Raw genomic sequence first — 10,326 nt, 5'->3', positions numbered from 1 at the left:
CAAAATCGGCATTTCCAGGACGCTACCGTTTTCCGTTTATGTAGAGTCTATAAAAATGAAAGACAAATGTCCTTGTATGCGGTAACGCGTACGTAGAGACACCTCCTTGGAGTACTAATTAGTGTTAATTAAAAGTGATATAGACTGTGTATAGTCCCCTGTAGCCACCTCCTGGTCAGAGATAGACTGTGTATAGTCACCGGCTGTAGCTACCTCCTGGTCAGCAGGTGGTCACTTGGGTGATGGACGTCGGTATCACATCAGACGAACACTTGTTTCCTCATGGAACTTCTAACGGGCTATTGATGGTCAGTAGCGTGGCCAACTCCGGCCAGTAAAGAGAGGGTAGTGACAGATCCTTGGTAGCGCGTGCTGGACACTGACCGTTTGGCGAACTCACATCACAAGACATAATGGACGACTTGCCTCTTCACCTGCTGTCCGAGGAAGATGATGAGGAGACTGAGAAGGACACGATCCGATCCCCAGGAAGTGATACATTGTATGATAGGACATACCCTACCTGGATGCTGTATCTCCAGCATTTCTGTACCTGTGATTGTTTCCTAAGAACTGACTCTTGTCCGTCGTGTATTTCACCTACTGAAGACGAACTGGCGTCCATAATGGGTGAGTCAAAATTAACAGACCTGACTTATAGAAGTTCTCTGATTAAAGTAAGTAATATGATGATGCTTATCCACCGCGGAGAAAGTTGACGGACGGAGGGCGCATGACTTGCGTCCCCTTGTATTATAATTAGGTAGCGCGCGCGGCGCACCTGGAGAGAGTGCGAAGCGTGAATAAGGCTAGAGATACGAGCATGAACCTTTTCAGTTCGATCACGAATAGATATCGATAGCTATTTTAACTAAATCAATTGTTTGCATGTTCATCAATAACTAATCTATCGGTATACGGTATAGCCCGAGTTTCCTCTGGCCCTGACACCATGCCTGGTGTAGGGCCATAGCGCACTACTATGTATATATACATGTATTATCCGACACCGTTTGGTGTCGCTAAGATTTTCGTACAAACACAATAAAATCGGGCGTGACATAACACCTAGACCTACCTTACATATATGAATAAATAAAATTTTTATTTACCCAAAAAAACATTTTGTCTCCAATCGGTTTTCTAGTCCGTATATACCATCTTCGACGGCGAATATGGAACACATTCCTTTGACTACTATTGTAGAAATCATACGTGTGTCTGTGTAATAACTGTATGTTTAAAGTGTTCAGAATATAAAAGAAACATAGGGTACAGAGGTATATCAAATCAATTCTTGTAAAAACTATGTTGTCTATCTTCGCTGATTTTTTTTAAATATTGACCGTAAATTGACTTTAAATATTTTAAATGGGAATGTAAAAAAGACAAATTTTCAATCATATTATCACATTGTAAATTTTGAATTTTTAAAGCCAACTAACACCTGATGGTCTTATATTATTCTCCATGAAATTTTTAAGAGTCTCCATGGAATCTATATAACATATTTTGGTGATATTTTGCCCTCTTTTATCAGTAATTAGATTAACTAATCTTAAAGTAATGTATAAGTTATGGTTACGTATGAGTATTTTTGATATGTTATTTTGGTAAAATGTTCTTTGATTGTAATATCCTGTTTTTAATATTGCTTATATCATATATGTTTTATGATATCTACAATGATTGTAATGTATAATTTTGGAATATTTAATGTAAAGCTAGTGTAGGTGAATGGTAATACCGTCAACAGGAAATTACTACCTCTGTTAATAAATCATTTGGTACCCTGTATTTTCTCTAAATGGAGATAATTATAATCATGAGAGATTTGATGCTGTTAGTAATTAAGCTGGCAAGCCCATTGCACTTTCTTCTATCCCCTCTTCCCTGCACACCCTCTCCTTCTAGTAGATAATATTAAGGTTTATATATGATCACATCTTTTGTCCATCTCAATAATGTAAATTCCAATTGAAGGAAGTGGACTAGTATAAGCTTTCAAGCTTGTTTTAATATCGTGTTTCTGTTTGTTGATACAAAAACGTTGACATATGCCCGATCAAAAGAAACACATTCAACGTTTTTGTACTTAATATTGATTGCACAAGGAAATATGTTTTAATTAAAAAGATAAGTAACAAGGTCAATGGATTTTTTTTATTCGATACAATATAATGAATTTTTACTGTATCTTTAAACTTACCATCAAAGATGATTTACATCTGGTTTAATTTATTATAAAGACAGTCCTAGGAAACTCTGGGTATATCTCACAGGTGAAAAATGGAGGTCTATAGAAAATACACACACCTCCACCTGTACAGGTAAAAAAAGACAGCTTATATGAAGCAGGATATAATTGCCTTCCCATTGTTCCCTGAAACAACACCTACCTATTGTTAAAAAAAATGTCAGCTTAGGTAGCACACCACAGTAAGACAGCCTGGCCCATGGGCAATTTTTTTGTTAAGCAAATAACTCCTGTATTATGATATGCATAAAAAATGAAAAAATAAATGTACACTATAATTGGTATATTCAGTATGAAGTAGTACATACAGGCTTCACATTTGTTAAAACAAAAATTAATAAATTGGTTCCGGATTTTAAATATCCGGATTTTCCGAACGTGTGTTTACACAGGAAATTTAGTTTTGCCTACAGCGCAAAATGGAAGCCCACAGAAAAGGTAAGATAGCGGAAAAACTTAATTTACAACATATGTCCAAACAAGATTAATTCTGTCTTTGGGATAGAGATATTTAATTTTAAATAGGTTTCAGAAAAAAAATTGTGCAGAGAATTGTGCCATTTTGGGTCAAATGTCATAATATTTTGCAATTTTTGAGAATTTTTTAAGCTGTTACCATGGTATTCACAGCTCTAAAAATCACAGAAAATATCAGTTTACTTATCCTTCAGAGCTCTATTAAAATTGCAAATGTTGTGCAGATTTCAAATATATATACTTTATTAGAGGTTATATATGTAAGGTTAACTGGCAATGTTTACATATCTAAAACATGTGCCATATTTTTCAGAATTTGGCATTTTTACAGTACACTGCTACCTTACAGAGAACACCCCGGTGTGACACCCTTTTATTACCTGGACACTCGTGTGTCGACCACGGCCGGACTGCAGGGCAACTTTATCGTAACTTCTTAGGTTTAATGCTAAAATCTTGTAATATGCCCAAGTCTTATCGAAGTGAAGTTTTGCATGGTGTTAGTTACATGTGTAATTTGTATATTACAGTAAAAATATAACAAAAAATATCAATTAACGACTTCATTGGCGTTAAAAATATGTCCTGGACCGTGACCAGAGTGCACGCTGCAGTGCACATTCAGCGGTGCAATCATTTGATCGAAGTGTAATTTTGCATGGTTGTTAGATAATGGTGTCATTATTATATTGCATCAAATTATCAAAAAAATCCTTACAAATTTGTGGGCATGCGAAATGTCCCTTCAAGTTCAAGTTCTTTATAAACTTTGAGTCTTTCGACTCATCAGAATAATACACATACACAACATATACATTTACATAACATTGACAACATCAATAAATACATAAAAAAAGTAGATAAGTGCAAGAGACAATTTATATACTCGCAGAGCAGGACTCCCTGGTCACTCATTGGGTAACCGTTACATTTACTAAAACTCGTGGTATTATTTTCCAATTTATAAATAGATTAGTGTTTCACTATGTCCTGTTGAGCCCAGCCTTCACTGGTGGTCTGGCTTTACTTGGCTATTATCACTTTGTAATAGGCAGCTTTAAAAATTGACTAAAATTTAAATGTCGACTTATGTATCAAAATGATGTACCGAAATGAGGATTGAATAAATCTCTTTTCCCGTGGCGCCTTTCATTTTTTACTGCTATGACTATACCGATAGGTATCACCTTACCTGTATATTATCCAAAGTATTCTTCATAACTGTAAATGAAGCAGATCTTCACATAACCCCCCCCCCCCCCCCCCCCCCCCCCCCCCCCCAATGCATTTTTTACACCCCATCTCTATCCAACCTAAACACAATTTCCCGAAAATCATATCATTTGATGTTTTATTTGAATTCTTGTGTAACTACTTATGTGTGGCGTAATGCTGTTTGGGAATGACTTCATATAAGTCAGAGAACTTTTGCACGATCCCCGTTTTATATTTATGATAAAATGGAATAAGTATAAAAATAACATAAAAATAAGAAAACAACAAATTTTAAAAAAGACCACAGATGGGTCTTGGCACCAGCCATTTTTTTGAAATGCCATCAAATCGTTGTACACATCTACGAGGAGTGCTTGTAAGGTTTGGAATTCTTTAAATGACTTCTTCAGAAATAACTTGGGCTGTAAGTTATCCCGGACACTTCTGTATACGTTCAATTTCAACATATTTTATTGACTGATGTTATATCAATATAGGATAGGACATCAGGCAGAGCCTATATAAATCCTCTCCTTACATAAAACAGGTAAACAAACTTAAACATATTATTTACATACAACCAATATGGATTATACAATAAGAAGGGAGACATCTTCTTAGTTCGTTCTGATTTTTGCCTGATTAGAAGAAAGTAACTTCTTAAAAGATGATTGAATTGTTGTGAAATGTATAAGTATGCCTATTCGGTCAAATTGAGCTTATTCCCCCAACAGCTACAGGACGACAGTCAATATGTATATAACATAATAGCCATCCACTAATGGGGATCAAAACCCAATTTCACCAGAGAGGTATATATAGTTTGTGAGTGGAGTTACAGTAAAGCTTACAAATTATATTTTCAGTCTAAAATTGCTGCTGTAGAAGTTACCTCGTTTTAACATGTATATTATATAAACTATATTACAACAATGCCAATTTCCATCCAGTCCATTCTCCACCATTTGTGTATTAATAGGGTGTTAGAGGTGTACTGTATATGCTACATAACTAAATAAGTTTCAATGAAGAATGAAAATAAGAAAATAAGACACTTCTGTATACGTTAATGATATTGTCGATTCTCTGAACTGAAGACTGACTTTATACCAACAAAATCTAGCAATACTATGACATTATATATATAATTAATTGGTGGGGATAAAACAAGTCTACAACAAGAGGCCCAATGGGCCTGTATCGCTCACCTGGCTCTACAGCAACTTTGAAGTTGATTGAGGTCATTTCTACAGATACTATGCTGATTACCTCTTTATTCCAATATAATAGTAAGCTAGGTTTATTCATATTAATAAATTGTCTAGTCCTTCATTCCAGCATTCTATTGGCCTAATATCAGGTCTCGGGGACTCTTGGCTATCACAAAATTATTGTTAACATATTTAAGCCGATTTCACCCCTGTGACCTTGAATGTAGGTCAAGGTCATTTATTTGAACAAAAATTGGTAGCCCTTCACCCCAGCATGCTAAAAGCCTAATATCAAGTCCCTGGGCCTCTTGGTTATTAAGGAGAAGTCAGTGGAAGATTATAGCCTATTTGACCCATGTGACCTTGAAGGAAGATCAAGGTCATTTATTTGAACAAACTTTGTAGCCCTTCACCCAAGCATGCTACAGACCCAATATCAAGTCCCTGGGCCTCTTGGTTATTGAGAAGTCGTTTGAAGATTATAGCCTATTTGACCCATGTGACCTTGAATGGAGGTCAAGGTCATTTATTTGAACAAACTTTGTAGCCCTTCACTCCAGCATGCTATAGGCCTAATATCAAGTCCCTGTGCCTCTTGGTTATTGAGAAGAAGTCGTTTGAAGATTATAACCTATTTGACCCATGTGACCTTGAATGAAGGTCAAGGTCATTTATTTGAACAAGCTTTGTAGCCCTTCACCCCAGCATGCTACAGGCCCAGTACCAAGTCCCGGGGCCTCTTGGTTATTGAGAAGAAGCCGTTTGAAGATTATAGCCTATTTGACCCATGTGACCTTGAATGAAGGTCAAGGTCCTTTGATTTGAACAAACTTCGTAGCCCTTCACCCCAGCATGCTACAGGCCCAATATCAAGTTCCTGTGCCTCTTGGTTATTGAGAAGAAGTTTTTTAAATGAAAAAGTTGACGCCGGACAGCCGGACGGCCGGACGACGGACGCCGCACCATGGCATAAGCTCACTTGCCCTTTGGGCAGGTGAGCTAATAATGGGTTTATTTGACCGAGAAGTGTTTTAAATTAATTTTTTAATCATTCGTGATTTGCGGCCAGTTGATTGCCTTCCGAGTTGATCCACCAAAATGTGTGTATTGAAGTCATATGTAAAATATTTTTAATCTAATTTACCTAGAAGTATTCTAAAATAATGTTTTAATCATACGCGATCCGATTGCCGTCATAGTTGAATTACCAAAATAGACCCGAAATCGACATTTTTACAAGAAAAATTTCTATGACTGAAATATTTCATAAAAATAATTCAATACATCGTTTATTCGCTCCATTTAAACCTTCAGTCATCGCATAATTTGTGAAGCCAAACAGAAATATATGAACTATTTTCTTATTGTTTTATTGTTCACACAAGCAAGCACTAGATGTAGGCAATAAGTATACGTATGTACTGCAATCTACTGGAATGACTGTGAATACAGTAGACTTCACTTGCTTTGTGGATATGTTTTGTAAAATTACTTGACTGCTGTGATATCTATGGTGGCAAATTTGATACCGACTCACCAAAGTGTATGTTAGCTATGGTCAGTGACACTAATTGACCTCTAGGGGATAATTACATGAGTCAGTCAACCGTGACAAAGTCCGACTGTCGCCAAATTGGCATGGGTCACAGGTGAAGTGTCCAATTACCAACTTTACCGGAAGTGAAATTACGTAATATTTGCAAGGTAGATTTTTCAAACAAAGTTATACAAACCCCAAACAAGCAATATTTGCTAGTAAATCAGTATATTTCAACTGATTGAAGAATATTGGGATAGGAAACATTCTTCAAAGGACCACATCTGCGTCATTTTCGATGATTTGACCTAGAAACCTTGCACTTCCATAAGAGCAGGTGTTTTTTTAAAGTGTGACCAAAACAAATCATTTTGAAAGATATCTTTATTTTTTGTTGATTTTCTTTATCATTTGACCCCTGTGACCTTGATTGAAAGTCAAGGTCAAAGATAAACATAATAGTTGTAGCCAGTCACACATGTTATCTGTGTGCCACACAACCAGTCCTCATGTGAATAGATAAAAGAGAAGAAACCTTTTATGTGCAGTTCTGGGCGATTTTTTAATTTTGGCGGGATTTTTTTTCAAAGTGCCATATCTGCATCATTCTTAATTAATTTTACCTTTATACATCGCACACGCCTTCAAAAGAGCAGGTCCTTTAAAATATGACCCAAATAAATAGTTTTGAAAGAATTTTGAATTTTCGATTTTTTCAACGTTTGAACCTTGTGACCTTGAATGAAGTTCAAGGTCAAAGATAAGCATACTATTTGTAGCCAGTCATACATATTATCGATGTCATAGGGTTATTATCAACTGAATACAATACAACATATGGCATAAACCAGAATTCCAAACACCAATCTGATTAAAGGTTATAGCATGACAATTGCAACCTACCAGAAGTTCTGACCAACACACGCCCACCTTTAGCCCGGAAAGGGATGTTGGTTAATCCGACTTATTTCATTATTTACAGATAATAAATATATAACTTGTCATTTCTGCTTAGAATTTATACAGAAAATGGTTTCATGAGCTTTTCATTTTATTCAAATACAAGTCACAGAAATTCGGAAATGAGCACAATTCAATATGGACATTGAAACAGTTCCAAATCAGCCCATCTTGGGTTAATAAACATTTTTGATGCAATAGTTCCTGTTGATTTTTATTTCTAATTTGTGTCTTACATGGATTAATATTGCTATAAAGTCATTCGGCCCATATCCAGTATTATCCAAGAATTAAATATTACACTTCAAAGTTGGCCCTTAGTAATTATGCATCTTTTCTTGACCAAAGTAATGGCGAAATAAAGTATTTTCCCCAAAAGCATATACACAGACATTTTCCATTTACTAAATGTCCTGCACAATAAAGTTTGGTGATAATCATGCAATCTAGAATATAACTACAGACTTGTTCACCTCCGACGGTCACACTCCGACAGTCACACTCCAACACTCACACTCCCGACGGTCACACTCCGACGGTCACACTCCAACACTCACACTCCCGACGGTCACACTCTGATGGTCACACTCCCGACAGTCACACTCCGACGGTCACACTCCGACGGTCACACTCCGACTCCGACGGTCACACTCCGACGGTCACACTCCAACACTCACACTCCCGACGGTCACACTCCAACACTCACACTCCCGACGGTCACACTCTGACGGTCACACTCCAACACTCACACTCCCGACGGCCACACTCCGACGGTCACACTCCAACACTCACGACGGTCACACTCCGACGGTCACACTCCGACACTCCGACACTCCGACGGTCACACAGTCGCGCTTGTCATTTTATTGCTACTCCACATCAAAAAGTGCATTTTATTATCGTATCCACATTCAAATTCTAGGACTGTCCGATCACAGGTATCTGCTTCTGGTTAGTATTTATACAAAATATAAGGTGGCTGTTCCACAGCACCTTAAAATATTAGCTCCTACTCCCACTGTATCAACCTGTGGTCTGATGTAGTAATTTATCGACCGAATCTGAAAAAAAACTGGTCTGATGTAGTAATTTATCGACCGAATCTGAAAAAACCCATATAATTTAGTTTTGGTTGACCTTTAGCCACAGAGGCTTCCTTCCAAATTTCATTGAATTTGGTTCAGCGCTTTTGGAGAAGTAGTCGAAAATGTAAATTGTTTAGGGACTTCGTCTCAGGTGACCTTAAAAAAACACACTCTGTTCCCAGTGATTTTGATAAGATGCTACAAATTACCATAATTGTCAGGTTATTTAAATCATACCTGTATTTCATAGGTTTGTTTTATATTCAAATGTCTTGGTCATTGTTTTCATGTAGTACCCAAGTAATGGTAGATTTTGTTTACATTACAGATGATGATGTGGATCTGTTGTGTTATGAGAACGACAGCTTCCTCTACAATAAACTTGACGTGGGGAGTCTTGTAGCAAATGATTTGACACAACCTATGTCCACTGCTGGGTCTGTTGGTCAGATGCTGGACAAGGGATTTCCAGATGAAGAGTCACAGATTGACTTATTGTGTGACCCTTACATAGGTGGCAATGCGACGTCACCTGGTTCCGACTCTCCTGGATATTCGTCATCCCCACAAATCATTGTGTCTGTCCCCTTGCCCGACAACACAGACATGTTTCAAATCAGCCCAAATCCATCAGAAAGAATATCTCGCCAGAAAAGGAAGCGTTCTGATGACAGTTCTCACCGTGAGACCATAAAGGGGTGTTGCAACACAGATGACCTCTTTTCAACCTTGAACAAAATTACATCACAACCCCAAGAGAGCGATGAGAACGAATTAAGATATGGGTTTTACATCAAGTGTGAAGATGGATGAACTTTCGACAGACCAGTGATGGATGTGAACATGTGTAGCTAATTGAGTACACGTGTGTAGCTAATTGTGTACACGTGTGTAGCTAATTGTGTACACGTGTGTAACTAATTGTATACAGTTACACGTGTGTAGCTAATTGTGTACACGTGTGTAGCTAATTGTGTACACGTGTGTAGCTAATTGTGTACACGTGTGTAGCTAATTGTGTACACATTTGTAGCTTATTGTGTACACGTGTGTAGCTAATTGTATACAGTTACACGTGTGTAGCTAATTGTGTACACGTGTGTAGCTAATTGTGTACACATGTGCAGCTAATTGTATAGTTACACGTGTGTAGCTAATTGTGTACACGTGTGTAGCTAATTGTGTACACGTGTGTAGCTAATTGTGTACACATTTGTAGCTAATTGTGTACACATGTGTAGCTAATTGTGTACAATTACACGTGTGTAGCTAATTGTGTACACGTGTTTAGCTAATTGTGTACACGTGTGTAGCTAATTGTGTACACGTGTGTAGCTAATTGTGTACATGTGTGTAGCTAATTGTGTCCCTACTTTGTATACTGGTGGCGCTGTGTCATTGGTGACCAATCTTGGGTTGGTCCTATACAATTAGCACGATTGGTCCTATACAATTAGCACGATTGGTCCTATACAATTAGCACCTGTCTTTGACATCTCATCGGACAGTCAGGAAACATACATTTCATGTTAAAAAGAATTAAGACATTAATTAATGGGTCGGTCATAAAAAAAGGTGGAAGGA

At 37.3% G+C, this 10,326-nt stretch overlaps 1 protein-coding gene across 1 annotated transcript; it reads left to right on the top strand.

The window, feature by feature from the left end:
• The first annotated feature begins 220 nt into the window (after positions 1-220).
• Positions 221-10,308, top strand: LOC117322218. Its single transcript, XM_033876993.1, has 2 exons — positions 221-630; positions 9,071-10,308. The coding sequence occupies exons 1-2, from the start codon at positions 414-416 to the stop codon at positions 9,553-9,555; spliced, it is 702 nt and encodes a 233-aa protein (XP_033732884.1). The 5' UTR covers positions 221-413; the 3' UTR covers positions 9,556-10,308.
• Positions 10,309-10,326: the final 18 nt, after the last annotated feature.

The sequence above is a fragment of the Pecten maximus genome, chromosome 2, assembly GCF_902652985.1.
Source record: "Pecten maximus chromosome 2, xPecMax1.1, whole genome shotgun sequence".
NCBI classification, from domain to species: domain Eukaryota; kingdom Metazoa; phylum Mollusca; class Bivalvia; order Pectinida; family Pectinidae; genus Pecten; species Pecten maximus.
This window is presented reverse-complemented; position numbering and strand designations above follow the sequence as displayed.

Excerpts from the sequence above, each read along its gene's own strand:
- LOC117322218 (XM_033876993.1), top strand. The coding sequence starts at position 414 with ATGGACGACTTGCCTCTTCACCTGCTGTCCGAGGAAGATGATGAGGAG. Across the intron at positions 631-9,070 it reads CGAACTGGCGTCCATAATGG|ATGATGATGTGGATCTGTTG; the intron begins GTGAGTCAAAAT and ends TTTACATTACAG.